This window comes from Triticum aestivum, chromosome 2B (assembly GCF_018294505.1).
Source record: "Triticum aestivum cultivar Chinese Spring chromosome 2B, IWGSC CS RefSeq v2.1, whole genome shotgun sequence".
Taxonomy (NCBI): domain Eukaryota; kingdom Viridiplantae; phylum Streptophyta; class Magnoliopsida; order Poales; family Poaceae; genus Triticum; species Triticum aestivum.
The window spans coordinates 49,466,560-49,481,985 of NC_057798.1; the positions used below are offsets into that span (position 1 = coordinate 49,466,560).

Below are 15,426 nucleotides of genomic sequence, written 5' to 3' on the forward strand. Positions count from 1 at the left end.
CGGAAGATTTCTCCAGATGGAAGATCTATGTACAAGAAGTTTTCAATGATGAAACATTCAAGGAGCGGTGTTGTACAAGGGGGAGTGTTAGAAATTAATTAGTAGATTAATTAGCACATGCTAATTAATGAATAGTCATTAGGAAAGGGGTGTGTCCAACCCCGAACAGTCATGTCCCTTCTCTCTTTCTATTGCCAATAGGCACCTGTTCTGGAGGGATGCCTCCGAACAGACACCTCTTCTTCCCACCTCTTCCAGATGTATATATACTTGAGAATCAATGGAAACCAGGACTGATTGTCCTTTCACTTTCAATCTCGTTTTACTCTAACAAGAATATCCAACGGTCAAGACTACTCAGATTTGCCACCTCCCAACCGTTGGATCGGCTTTATCCAACAGCCGATATTCAAACTTATTCATAAACTATATAATGGTACTGGTATTGATATTGATATATGGCATTGATATATGGCGTGAGGAATCTCAAAAAAGTCATAATATATACATTTCTGAACCCATTCATTCATGTGGACTTACTGTGTTGACGTGATACTGAAGAACACTCCAGAGTCAAGATAAGCATGAAACATTTTTTTCCTTTTTCAAAAAGGAGGCTAACTCCCGGGAAGCGGATTTGTAGCACCCGGGTGCTCCACACCCCTATACGAACATTAAATTCAAAAAAATACCGAATTTTTTTTAAAAAAAACTGAGATTTTGAGATATCAAACCTGTGTTCCCGATCTACTGCCGTGTGAAATTTCGTGAAAAAATACCAGGAAACGTATTCATGGAAAAAAAGACAAAAAAATGCTATGTATAGAAAAAAAACTGCTTGGATGGATTTTTGTTCGGACAATATTTCTTTCGCCACGGATACGTTTCCTGGTATTTTTTCATGAAATTTCACATGAAAGTAGATTGAGAACCCAGGTGTGATATCCCAAATTTAAGATTATTTTTATTTATTTTTGTATTTTTTACGTTTAATATTCGTATAGGGGTGTGGAGCACCCAGGAGCTCCTGTGCATTTTCCCTAACTCCGGTCTCTACATCAAACGATGCACACAGTTATAAGCATGAAACAGATGGCTTATGAAACAAATGAAGTGAAATAAGATGCCTGTCGAGATGCTGAGCTGCGTAGCTGTTGGTTGGGCTTATCCAGTCCCATGGTCCAGTCTGACGCCTCACGATTAGGTCCGGTTGCTAGCCTGTCCAGTCCTACCGGTCCAGCGCCCTGCTGGACTAAAACTTTACATGCTGTCCGCGACAAACAGAGATGCAAGCGTAGTGTTTCACTTATGTACAGTGGTTGGTTAACTTCATGTTGTATCATAAATGGTACTGTAGCAGGTAGGTTGCTGTAGTACCCTGATAAAACTGGGAGCTTGTCTTGCTGGCGATCCTGAGATCAGATGAGTTTGAGACTTGCGTTGTGATCTTGATTTCAGCCCTTCTGCCATGCATCTCTCTTGGAGACCACACATATCCATCGAAAACAGCATGCAGTCTTATCTATCTCCACACACTTTGTGATAAAGAGCATTTTTACTCAACTCAAATTGTTGCATCAAGCGGATACAAAAAATGATGAGTAACACCCAGCCAAGTCCTCCCAAAGACTCAAACTGAATGATTTATGTGGCATTCCTCGAAGAATAAACAGAATTGCTTACGTGACGCGCAAAGCTGGAAACGCTGCGAGCAACTGCCTCTATCATTTTGTTTGGTGGGCGGAATATCTTAACCTTGGGTTTTGGGTCTGCGATGCAGATGACTTCGACGTTCACTCAGCTCTCGAAGTTTCCTCCAGAAAAAGAAAGGCCAGCGGCCTGCACGCGTGCTTCAGGGAACCGCTCGCGGTTTTCCAGAGCAAAAAATGATGCCTGATGGGCACTTTTTCCGTTGTCCGTGCAATCGAGGTGACACTCCAGATCATGGCCTGATTTGCTTTCGCTCTCGCTCTCGCCCGGGTTCTTCGTCTATCCGTTTGTTCTGCCACGGACCGACGGCCTATCTGCTGAAATAGGCCTCACGCCCGGTTAGGAATGTTGTACTATATACTCCCTCCGTCCTAAAATTTTTATCATAGATTTGTCTAGATACGGATGTATCTAATATTTGATACATTTATATCTAGATAAATCTAAGACGAGAATTTTGGGACGGAAAGAGTACGTAGGATGTTTTTCCCTTTTGTTTGCCAGAGTTGAACTGTTTCATTAGCGCGCAATGCCCCTGTAAAATGATGTGAAAGGCCGTGGTGTTCCAAAAAGACCTTTAAGGACCTTGGGAGCATTGAACAATAGTACATTGACAGGCTGTGGGAAATGCCTTTTGGTTCCTGGGTGTATGTACACCTGATAAAAAAAATTCAAAAAAAGTTAGATTTTTTTAGAATAAACTTCATTTTTTTTGCACTAGTATATAATTTTCAGGAATAAAAAACCACAATTGACTTTAGGGTAAAACAAAATTTATTGCTATTATAGATCATTCACACTATTTTATGTATTTTTTTGTTTTTTAAATAAGTCAACGGGGTTTCTTATTTTTGTGGAACTTTTTTATTACAAGTATGGTAGGTCAAGTTTATTCTAAAAATATTTTAGATTTTTTAAGTTTTTTATATAAAGTGTATATATACCTTTAGACCAAACGTTCCTGTCGGAGAGGCTGCCCCCAATACCGTACAATAGATAGATGGACATGGTGGACAAGTTTCTTCAAGAGCACTCAACGTGTCCATGGCCCAATAATCGACATGATGAATGCTCATTGCACACATGATTATCTCACTTTCAAGAACAATTTATGTGTATCCTCTTCTCTGCTGACAAATTCGTTAATGGCACGCGCTGCATAAAATTTACAAAAAAAAAACAGAGCTTGTGTTGACTTTTTAGCCGTATTTTTTTCATACAGAGTGTTTGTTTTTTCGCGTGTAGTATTTAGAGAAACTGGAGCAATGCTACAAGATGCCGTTTTTCTGTGTGATTGATGCACACGAGTATTTTATGGAGCGGGAGAACGTGAAGCGCGCGCATGCATGACTAAATTGTATAGTGAGTAGTAAAATATAGCGGTAAAATAAAAAGTGGCCCCTGATGCATGCATGTGCGCTGCAGTCAGCCCATGCACGTACATCCGGCCCTTCGGTATACGCGGCCTTCTGACGCCCGTATTTCTTTTCAATCGAGGAAAAAAAACACCTATAGGAAGGATACACCGCAGCCAGCCAGGCCGCGTGGCAGGTGTGGTGGAGCCTTCCATCCACCCAGGCCCGGCTCAGCTGTCAGGCAGGGCCCGCAACTTCAACGGGAAGTTGCACTTGCGCAACGACGAAATTTGTACGCCTCGGCTCAGCAGCTGGCGGCTAAATTTCTCAAACAGCCTGGGCGGGACGGACGGACGGACGGACGGAGGACCCATCGTCCGTCATCTCCCTCCGCGAAGATCCAAAACGGCCGGCCTTGGATGCGCGCGGGAGGCCGTCCGGGGCGACGGATCACGCTCCAGCAGCAGTAGCCGTTGCTCACGCCGCCGGGCCCGCCGCGGCGGTTGTAAAGGCAGCAGAAAAGACGAGCGCGCCAGCCTGACCCCCTCGCCGTGTCCGCTCTGCTACCGGTCCGGCCCGGCCCGCCCATCTGGATCGATCCCGGCCGCACCTCCCTGGCAGCCTGTACTTTTTATCCTCCGCCGTGCACGCCTCCCCTTCCTTCCGTCCTCCCTCCCGGCGTTCACGCAAGAACCTGCGCGGCAAAGTCAGATAAAAGTTTTCACCGGCCGTGGATCTGACCGAGCTCCGGCGTGCCGCTTTTAACTTGCGTGCGCCACCGGACCACGGCACACGACGCGCGGCACATGTGCTGCCGTTCGTACCGCCGTGCCGCAGGCGCGGGCGGGTCCAGCCCAGCGGCGATCATATCCGCCCGCTCCGGGCCTCCGGCTCCGACTCGACTTCCGTCGCTGGCCGGCTCACATGGCCTCGCTGTGCGCGTGGCCCACGGCGTCCCTCTCCTGTGTGCGATGATGCTACCGGTACCCACCTACCGGAAGAAGGAATCCCATCCGTGATCCTAGCCGGGATAGGGGAGGTGGGAGAATCATTGCTGCATCGCCTACGTAGCCCTAGTTGCACTGCACCCTTGGAAAGGTGGCCGATATGGCCGGCCGTGCAATAATTTCATGCGTGGAAACTCTGCATGCCACGTCATAATTCTTTCTGTGGTACCTAAAGTAGTTTTTACTACTACAATACTAGTAAGTAATTTGTAAGAAAAAAAGTTCATTAAGACTTGTTTGTGACCCTTGATTGATAGAGCGAGAGGCGGCATATTAAAGGGTAAGCAAGCATTTGGCGATAATGACAAGTGCTTCGATTCTAAGGCTGGAAACCCCAATGATTCACCCACCCACCCTCCCACAACCGCAAAGCCAGCATGCACTATCGGTTCATCTCATTGTCCCCAGACCAAAGCATATTCCTGAACATTTAATTTGTTATAATGCATCACTAAACCAGTTCACAATAAAGTAGCTTATCCGCGACTCGCATTATCCATCCATTCTATAGTAGACAAGTTAAGCAACCGAAACGGGACAGCTGGAACCGGAAGCAAGCACGGCTGTCTCGACAATGGCCTTTTGGTATTGAAGACAGCGCCGCACCGCAGCTCGCTCAATAAAACCGCGCCTGTCCTGCCCTGTCCTCACACTCGCTCATCACACTCCACCACCCCCACCCATCCATCCATCACAGAAGAGAGAGAGAGGAGAACGTCCGCACGCTGCAGCAGCCATGGCCAAGGAGGTGAGCGAGGAGCCGGAGCACGCCGCGCCGGCGCACAAGGACTACTCCGACCCGCCGCCGGCGCCGCTGTTCGACATGGGGGAGCTCCGGATGTGGTCCTTCTACCGGGCCCTCATCGCCGAGTTCGTCGCCACGCTGCTCTTCCTCTACATCACCGTCGCCACCGTCATCGGCTACAAGGTGCAGTCGGCGGCCGACCCGTGCGGCGGCGTCGGCGTGCTCGGCATCGCCTGGGCCTTCGGCGGCATGATCTTCGTCCTCGTCTACTGCACCGCCGGCATCTCGGGGGGCCACATCAACCCTGCCGTCACCTTCGGGCTGCTGCTGGCGCGGAAGGTGTCGCTGCTGCGCGCGGTGATGTACATCGTGGCGCAGTGCGCGGGCGGCATCGTGGGGGCCGGCATCGTCAAGGGCATCATGAAGGACGCGTACCAGGCCAACGGCGGCGGCGCCAACATGGTCGCCTCGGGGTTCTCCCGCGGCACGGCCCTAGGGGCGGAGATCGTCGGCACCTTCGTGCTGGTGTACACCGTCTTCTCAGCCACCGACCCCAAGCGCAGCGCCCGCGACTCCCACGTCCCCGTGCTGGCCCCGCTCCCCATCGGGTTCGCCGTCTTCATGGTGCACCTCGCCACCATCCCCATCACCGGCACCGGCATCAACCCCGCCAGGAGCCTCGGCGCCGCAGTCATCTACAACAAGAAGGCCGCATGGGACAACCACGTAATGAAGCTTCTTCCTCTCTCTCTCTACCTCCCGCCGTCTCCATCTGTTTTCTTCTTCTACCTCTTGCAACTTGCAAGAAGAAGCTAACCTCCCATGCCTTTGTACAGTGGATCTTCTGGGTCGGCCCGTTGGTGGGAGCGCTGGCGGCGGCGGCGTACCACCAGTACATCCTCCGGGCGGCGGCCATCAAGGCGCTCGGCTCCTTCCGGAGCAGCCGGAGCAACTGAGCCGGCCGGCCAATAATTTAATGCAACGGTCACCCACCGCGCTAGCTAGCGTGTTGGCAGTAGTGCATGCTCCTCCTCGTGTCGTTCAGTGTCCTCTCTGTGCATGCATGTGAGTGAGAGAAAGACCACCATGGATCGCTGTTTTCACTTGCTCTTCAATTATTACTCCTTGTCACCGTTAATGTTGTCCAATTATATTAGTTACTGTTAGTGTTGGTGTTGGATGGATGATCGAACCTGTGTAAAACCGCTGTGAGTGAGTTGGAACATGGATTAATTTATTGTGTGATGCATGCGTGTTTGATTGAGTGGTGCTATCCTTGTCAGTGTATAGCTTGTCTTTGTCTGCAATGCAATCATGTTTATCTATCCTTGTCAGTGGAGTGCCCATGATTGTTTTCTGGGATTGATTAAGAGAGGTGGCGTGTTAATGGTGCGTGCATGCATGCTCCGTGGTTCGTAACTGAAGGTGGTTGATGTGTCCAGAGAGTTCCACCAGACCACCAGGCTTTGTCTCCGCCCGGTGGCTCACGCTTATCCACACCATATCCGCCGGCTCGTCGATCTTGGCGAGCTTCTGTCGACGCGGCGGCGGCGGCGGCATGGCGGTGACCGGGGCCCAGGCCTCCGCCAGGTCCGGATCGTTGTGGACCCAGACCGGCGCCTCGTCCGACGCGGAGCGGCGCGTTGCTTTGGCGTCGCTCTTGCCACCCGCGCCTGCCTCGCCACCCTCTTCTCGGTCGACACGATGCCACCACGGCCACCGACGTACTGTAGGATGCGGCAGCGTTCCTTCGCCATCATCGGCGACCAGGGGCGGAGCTAGGGGTATTTCTGGGTCTTGACGTGAATACCCATAATTTTTACAAACAGTGTTGATTTTGGCAAAAGAGTGACAATTTTTGAAAAACAGCAATGATTTTGGTAAAATGAATACACATAAATACCCGATTGCAAATTCCTGGAGCCGCCACCGTCGGCAACACCTCCTCCTTGACGAAATTGCCATGCCAATCGGCGGCGATGCCAACCCTTCTACCCGGGCGTAACGGTTGTGCCTGATTTGGACGAGACGGATGCGCGGGGAAGGGGAAGGGGCTCGATCTTAAGGCGGCGGAGAGGAAGCCGACTCCTTCTTGACGCGCTAGCGCGGCGGGGAGTGCGGCTCCTTCTTTACGCGTGCTCGTCGCAGTGAGAGCGGTGTCGAACCACATTCCCGAAGCGACCACTCCATCAGCAGCTCGATCTGCCGAAGGAGCTTCTCGTCTATGGCCGAGGCCTATGAGAGTGAGGCGTGGCAACTGCGGCGGTGTCTGGTCCTCCTCGTCGCCGGAGGGGATGACGTCGTAGGAGTCAGCCTCGTGTTAACAAAGACAGCCCCGAAGAGTGACGGCAGCGGCACCATGATCCGGAGCAGCCGTCGCTTTCGCCGGCGATGAGAACCACCATTTGGGCATGGTGTGGCGACGGTGGTGTCTTCGGCGCCGCAGCAGTGAAGCGCGGAGAGGATCGAAGAGTGGTGCAATGTAGACGGCGTGAGATTATTGCTTAAATAGGCTCGACAGCCATGCGAAGGGACTGGATGTCACTGTGTGGCGACCGGGAGTATGCATCTCGATTGTCGTGTCTGCATTGAAGCGACGCCGCCGGCTCGTCCAGTCGCATCGCTCTGACCATTTCAATGCCCGGTCCGTCAAATCCTTTCAGGAGCGGCAAGGATCGGCATGAATGTGCGGCAATCGCTTCGCACATGAGAGTTTTTCGGGCGGAGGGTTTTCTTGTAGATCGGGTTGTCAGACGCGTGCCTAGCAGTGGTTCCGATGCCCACAAAGCCCCCTTGTTTGCTTTCGATTTACACGAAAATTGACATTTGGACTGATCGGTAGATTGATGAGGTATGCCAAATATGCTGCTAAAATGTCAACGCAAACTCCGATTATTTTTTTGGAAATTCTATGCAAAATGTGCTATTAACGAATTTATTAGCAGACAAGCGGATAAACTTAAACCATTCAGGAAAGTGAGATAACGTGATATCTTATCACCCGCTTAATCATATGTGCAATGATTATTCATAAAAATATGGGAGTATGAAAAAGGAATAAGGCAACGAGCATTCATCATATCGATTATTGGGACATGGACAGCTTGAGTGCTCTCAAAGGAAGAGGCAAAGGTTGCAGCCTGCTAGCCAATTGTTCAATCCTCCCAACATCTTTTTGGAATACTCAATCGAAAAAAATAGCAAGTACTCTCTCTGTTCCTACAAATAAGCCTTTTTAGGGATTTCAATGCAGACTACATACGAAACAAAATGAGTGAATCTACGTTTTAAAATACGTTTATATACATTTGCATGTGAACCGTATCGAAATCTCTGAAAAATCTTATATTTAGAAAACAGAGGGAGTATCACCGAAACACACGAAACTCCACAATATTTTACAGCAGGTACGCCGTGGGTCCGAGACAGAACAGAAGGATAGACGAAGATAAACGGTGGTATGATTACGCGACCCGGGCGAGAGCGAAAGCAAATCAGGCCATGATGGTCCGGTGTCACCTCGATTGCATGGGTCCCCATCAGTTTTTGCCCTGGAGGAAACTTCGAGAGCTGAGGGGACGTCGAGGTCATCTGCATCGCAGACCCAAAACCGAAGATTAAGATACTCGGCCCACCAAACAAGATGATAGAGGCACTCGCTGGCTAGCGTCTCCAGCTTTGCGCGTCACATAACCAATTCTACTCCCTCCATTTCAAATTACCCAATGTCTAATTTTAATCATAAATTTAACCAACGAGACCGACTGCGGCCGGGGAAAAAAATTATATAATTGAAAACTTCTTTTGAATACGAATTTACTGGTATAACTTTTGCTCCCGTCGCAATCGGTCTTGTTGATTAAATTTATGGTCAAAGTTAAAGCACGAGAATAGAGGAAGCACTATATTTTAAAATGGAGGGAGTATTAATTTTCTGAGGAATGCCATGTAAGTACTAATTCAAGTTTGTTAGGCCCCTCCAACACTCCATCTTGTACAGGTGCTAAGGCTGTCATGTAGGTAAAAAATCGGATGTGGCAAAGTAATTAAGATGAGAGAGATGAGTGTGGTGACCCCAGAAAGAAACAATGCCAAGCGCGAGAACCTAGGCAAAACACTTAAATTGAAAGGATCCAACCAATGCATGAAAAACTTTAGTTGCAAAATCACTAAATGAAGGATGATTAGCACCAACAAGTTAAGCACCTATGCATTGGAGGCTTTAGTTGCTAAAGTTTTTAATGTGCTTAGCACCTCATGTAAGCATCAATGCATTGGAACTAGCCTTATGTGGAGGTCATGTGTTGCTCATCATGCTTTGTTGAATATTTTTAATCGAAATAATGTGTGGAGATGGACAAGACCGTATGCTGTTTTCCAAGGATCTGTGGTTGCAAGAGAGATCGATGGCAGAAGAGCACCATAGGGTGGGCACAGCATAACTGAAACCAAGATCAGAACGCAACTCTAAACCTCGCCTGCAAGATCGCCAGCAAGACTAGCTTGTGGTTTCATCTATCATGGTACTGCAGCAACCTACCTGCTCCCACTTAAGATACAACATGAAGTTAACTCAACCACTGTACATAAGTGAGACATTACACTTGCATCGATCTCTGCCGGTCACTGACTGCATCTAGTAAAGTTTTAGCCCAGCATGGCGCTGGACCGGTGGGTCTGGACTACCTTAGTCTGGACAGGCTAGCAACGGGACCCTATCGTGAGGCGTCAGATTGGAACATGGGATAAGCCAAACAAACAGCTCAGCATCTCCACCGGCATCTTATTTCATTTCGTTCGCTTCATGCTTATCTCGAGTGTTCTTTAATGTCACGTCAATAAAAACTAAGACCACATATGAATCATGGGTCCAGAAGTGTACAAGTGCGCGTGCACAGGTTCAGAAATGTATATATATACTACGAGTTCTGAGATTCCTCAAGCCATATAGCTCGCAGAATGAAAATAGCATGGCATGGTATACTGGAATTTCAGCATATATGTACTACCATCACAAAGTGAATGCGTCCATCAGGAACTGAAAACAAACTAATGCAGAGGCTGGGGATGACCCATCTTTCAGAGAGAGAGAGAGAGACAGAGAGAGAGAGAGAGAGTAAGTGCAGTCATGAAGAGATTCAAATGAAGTAACAAACATCACACTGATAACTGATTGCTCCCGATGCTGAAGCGTCAAAAACTAATTTAAGAACGTATTTTTCTTCTTCGAAAAAGGGTTGATACCTGGGCCTCTGCATAAATTGATGCACACAATCATCTTATTAAAGTTGATGCAAGACAATGCACATTGCTGCACTAAAATATCACACTACCAGCACGACTAGTGTGCGATGCAGCGCACCACTTATTTGATGTTTTCTGATAAACTACTTCACAACATCCATGATAAAGAGCACACTGGCAATTCTGCTAATTTACCAAGAAAGAGCACACTGATCTGTCATACTACCTCCATGGTAAAAGAGTACACCATTCATTGCCTTTTCAACTTAGCAGCATACAATGCAGTACTTGACTAAAATTTCACACTAACGAACCAAACGAGCTTACTAATCCAAGACAAGTTCCAGGACTACTTTTCAGATGTGTGTTGATGAAATTCAGGAAATGTAGGACTCAACTCTAACATACCTTCTGGTCCATCCAGATCCAGGAACTTTAGAGTTCATCCGGCCAATAGACGGCTCGGGTGCTTGCGGTGAACCTTCCCTTTCAGCATCCGTCACTCCCTGCGCCGCACAAAGATCTGGCCATCGACACTCACTGCCTCCATCGGCGCCAGCTGAGACAACCGGTATGTCCACTGGGTGATGTAGGGGCTCCATCATGATGTCACTATCATAATAATCCTGTGCAGCTGTGCCATCCAAATTGTTGCCCTGCCATTCCCATCATTACATTTAGAAAGAAAGAGAATCATCTCTATTTTCTTCCAATTTTTTAGGAGAAAAACTGTCTAGAAAAAACTAATATGAGCTCCCAGCACTTAATTGTATCTCTTGTTTTATTATGCCACTCTATGGATATGGAAAATAAAATTGTAGGGCATAGGTGTTTCCTGCAAACTTGCTTAACAGCTAGCTTTTGCAGTTGTGTTTGTGATAAGGAAGGAACTAAAAGGGTAGAGATTAGTATAGCACTTACGAATTTACTTACCAACTGAATTTCTGACTGGCCCTCACTGCCAAACCAACTGAACTGACCCCAATCCGAGCTTCCTTTATAGATGAATTCCTATTAACGAAGGAAAAAAAATTAGCACACATATGTCATCCCCATAGCTCTTTAACGCATGGGCACAACTACATCACAGCTAGGGGACACATGACCCCCACCCCTAAAAAACTACAAAACAGGAAAACTTTATGGAGTAGACCTAGGAAGATATAGCTGCTAGTGAACAATTTGTATTTATATTGTGGTGAACCAATTGGGATCATCTATTACGGCGAACAATTTTTTTTAAACACCCAATGTTAAATTCCTAGATCCGCCACTGGTCAAGTCCAATGCACATTCACCAAGAAAGAGGAATGAATTGAGTAAAAGGACAACACACCCAATTCTCTTCCGGTAGCCTCTCATTAGGTTGCGAAGATGATGGCATTGTTGAGTTACCTTGTGATGGTTGTCCCATCTCTGGCAACTCTTGCTGCTGGTACTCTAGGGCTTCACGCTTTCGCTTTAACAACATGAATGCTTGGGGTCTTACATTATCCTGCTCCAACGCCCCATGCAAAGCCAACAACCTCTCATACAAACCCAAAGGTACTACGATATCCGTAGGTGATAGTTGATGTTCACTTCGTCTGTATGACTCTTGAAGAATGTTACAGATTTCGTTGGCAACCCTTCCTCCATCGGTTAGGTGTGGAAAGTGCCCCCTACTCTTGATCTTTGCTATCCTGGCGCTTATATTGTCCATGCTCTCCAACAAACAATTCTGTTCGTACGCAGATGCAACAGTATTTGAAACTATTGCGATGATGGTGCACGGTGTTGTTATGTTTGTCAATATGGGGCGCAAGTCGGTGTTGAACATAGTTGCGGACACTGATTGACAGACATCAGGTGCTATGTCGCACAACATGTTGTTCAGTTTTGCCTTCATATTCTGTTTGGCTTGAGGGAGCGCCATTTGGATATAAGTTTCTACACACTTGTCGTAATTTGTCCCTATGAGCGCATTCCTCCTACTGCATGTTGCCTAGAGTATCTTATCCTGCAGTATTTTTTTGCCACCATGCTGCATTAATTGTATACTTGTGAATAAGATTAGCACATTGTGGATATCTATCTCTAATAATGACATGACTTACTGGGAAAAAAAGTTTGTATTGATTACTCACCGGGGGAAGTGCCAATGAGAACGAGGTGGCTAAAGAGATCTAGGAATTAGCACGCAGAAGAGATAGTACATATGCATGCCCACCGGCGGATCTAGGAATTTAACATTGGGTGTTAATTTTTTTTGTTTGCCCTAATAGATGATCCCAATTGGTTCACCACAATACAAATACAAATTGTTCACTAGCAGCTATATCTTCCTAGATTTTACTCCATAAAGTTTTCCTGTTTTATAGTTTTTTAGGGGGGGGGGGCATATGTCCCCTAGCCGTGATGTAGTTGTGCTCATGCGTTAAAGAGCTATGGGGATGTTTGGTTTGTGACAAGGCTGCCTTGGATTTCACGCTGTAGGTGGGATGATATGCAGAGGACAGTGGTATCCCCAACGTCTAGTTAGGAGTAAAAATGTTTGTGTATAAATAATAAATGGGTGCCTTGAATCAAATAAATAAAATCTCAATCTCCACTAAGTCTAGTTTGTGTTGGCGTTGAATAATCAAAGGTTGCATAATATTTCAAAAGAATAATACAATAAGGTGCAAGGGAACGAAGCCAATGGGCTGTTGCTGCCCACATGCTTTGCTGAAATAGTCGTATTGGGCCTGAATAGTGTATCTATCATATATGCCTATATATACAAAAAAAACTACAGAAATTTTTGGGCATACATTAGTACACCCATGCCCCATGCTGGATCCGCCCCTGTGTACGCCGCGCCTCCCCTGCTAGTATATATAAGAAGCTATGGGCAAGCCGGTGCGTTCCAAGTGCCTCCTTCCCACAACCAACTATCTCATAACAAGCGAGACATAGTCGCTGCTCATTTTCTCGGCAAAACCTATTTAACATTCAGTGGATCAAAATAAGAATTCCTTGCCCCAGACCATTCGTTCATAAAGCATTTTTCTTCATTTTTTTGGTGACTTTGTCCTTTTATCTCTAATGATTTCCTTCTGTTTAGAAGAAAAAACGTCTAGAAAAAACCAATATGAGCTCCCAGCACTTAATTGTATCTCTTGTTTTCTTATGCCACTCTATGGATATGGAAAATAAAATCATAGGGCAAAGGTGTTTCCTGCAAACTTGCTTAACAGCTAGCTTTTGCAGTTGTGTTTGTGATAAGGAAGGAACTAAAAGGATAGAGATTAGTATAGCACTTACGAATTTAGTTACCAGCTGAATTTCTGACTGGCCCTCACTGCCAAACCAACTGAACGGATCCCAATCCGGGCTTCCTTCATAGATGAATTCCTGTTAACGAAGGGGGAAAATTAGCACACATATGTCATCCCCATAGCTCTTTAACACATGTGCACAACTACATCACGGCTAGGGGACACATGCCCCCCCCATCCCTAAAAAACTACAAAACAGGGAAACTTTATGGAGTAGACCTAGGAAGATATAGCTGCTAGTGAACAATTTGTATTTATATTATGGTGTACCAATTGGGATCATCTATTAGGGCGAACAAATTTTTTTACACCCAATGTTAAATTCCTAGATCCGCCACTGGTCAAGTCCAATGCACATTCACCAATAAAAAAGGAATGAATTGAGTAAAAGGGCAACACAACATATTCTCTTCTGGTAGCCTCTCATTTGGTTGCGGAGATGATGACACTGTAGAGTTACCTTGTGATGGTTGTCCCATCTCTAGCAACTCTTGCTGCTGGTATTCTAGGGCTTCACGTTTTCGCTTTAACAATTTGAATGCTTGGGGTCTTACGTTATCCTGCTCCAACGCCCCATGCAAATCTAACAACCTCTCATACAAACCCAAAGGTACTACGATATCCGTGGGTGAGACTTCGCCTGTATGACTCTTGAAGAATGTTACAGATTTCGTTGGCAACCCTCCCTCCATCGTTTAGGTGTGGAAAGTGCCCCCTACTCTTGATCTTTTCTATCCTTGCACTTGTATTGTCCATGCTCTCTAACAAACAATTCTATGCGTACGCGGATGCAACAATATTTGAAACTATTGCGATGATGGTGCACAGTGTTGCTACGTTTGTCAATATGGGGCGCAAGTTGGTGCTGAACATAGTTGCAGACACTGATTGACATACATCAGGTGCTATGTCGCACAACATGTTGTTCAGTTTTGCTTTGTCACAAACCAAACACCCCCATAGCTCTTTAACGCATGAGCACAACTACATCACGGCTAGGGGACATATGCCCCCCCCACCCCTAAAAAACTACAAAACAGGGAAACTTTATGGAGTAGACCTAAGAAGATATAGCTGCTAGTGAACAATTTGTATTTATATTTTGGTGAACCAATTGGGATCATCTATTAGGGCGAACAATTTTTTTTACACCCAATGTTAAATTCCTAGATCTGCCACTGGTCAAGTCCAATGCACATTCACCAAGAAAAATGAATAAATTGAGTAAAAGGACAACACACCTTATTCTCTTCCGGTAGCCTCTCATTTGGTTGCGGAGATGATGGCACTGTAGAGTTACCTTGTGATGGTTGTCCCATCTCTAGCAACTCTTGCTGCTGGTACTCTAGGGCTTCACGCTTTCGCTTTAACAATATGAATGCTTGGGGTCTTACATTATCCCGCTCCAACGCCCCATGCAAATCCGGCGACCTCGCGCTCGCGGTCCTAATGTAGCTCTGCATCTCCCGCTCCTTCATGATGCGGCCTGGATGTCCGTGTCCAGCGCCTATTGCAGCTCCTTCACAGGCCCGTCCACCACTGCCCCGCACCCCTGTGCTCCGAAGGCTGGACCGCTCGAGGGGGTGGAGCTCGCAGCCGGATTTGAAGAGGACGCGAGCGCGGGTGAGGGCGGCGGCGGCGGCAACCCTAGCTGGGAGATCCGGCGAAGAATCAGCTGGCCACCCATCCTGCTTGCCCCCTTGACCGGTCCATCTGCAACTGCCCCCGGAGGAAGAGGCGGAGGAGAGAAACGAGGAGGAGCAGAGGGTGCTTCATGGGGAAGAGAAAACAGGGGAGGTGTTATCTGGCCGATATTCTTTTTTTTCAGCTATCTGTTTTTCTCCCTCTCCCGTCCCTAACGCCCACGTGGCATAGCTCCTCGCTCGACCCTTGCGCGACTGTTAATGGGTTGTATGGCTTGGAACAATGGTTTGCAACAAAACCTGTTTCTGTCTTTCAGATACCACACAACTATAGCAGTAGAAGAATTTCAGCACATATATCCGAAAGTAAATGCATATATTCAAATGAAGTGACAAACATCTCATTGATTGGTCCTGATGAGA

General features: G+C 47.0%; 1 protein-coding gene across 1 annotated transcript; it reads left to right on the forward strand.

The window, feature by feature from the left end:
* Positions 1-4,707: 4,707 nt before the first annotated feature.
* On the forward strand, positions 4,708-6,062 carry LOC123043385 (probable aquaporin PIP2-6). Its single transcript, XM_044465808.1, has 2 exons — positions 4,708-5,543; positions 5,654-6,062. The coding sequence occupies exons 1-2, from the start codon at positions 4,809-4,811 to the stop codon at positions 5,771-5,773; spliced, it is 855 nt and encodes a 284-aa protein (XP_044321743.1). The 5' UTR covers positions 4,708-4,808; the 3' UTR covers positions 5,774-6,062.
* The last annotated feature ends 9,364 nt before the right edge of the window (positions 6,063-15,426 follow it).

Coding starts and splice junctions, on each gene's coding strand:
- LOC123043385 (XM_044465808.1), top strand. CDS start 4,809: ATGGCCAAGGAGGTGAGCGAGGAGCCGGAGCACGCCGCGCCGGCGCAC. Junction 5,544..5,653: donor AGGCCGCATGGGACAACCAC/GTAATGAAGCTT, acceptor GCCTTTGTACAG/TGGATCTTCTGGGTCGGCCC.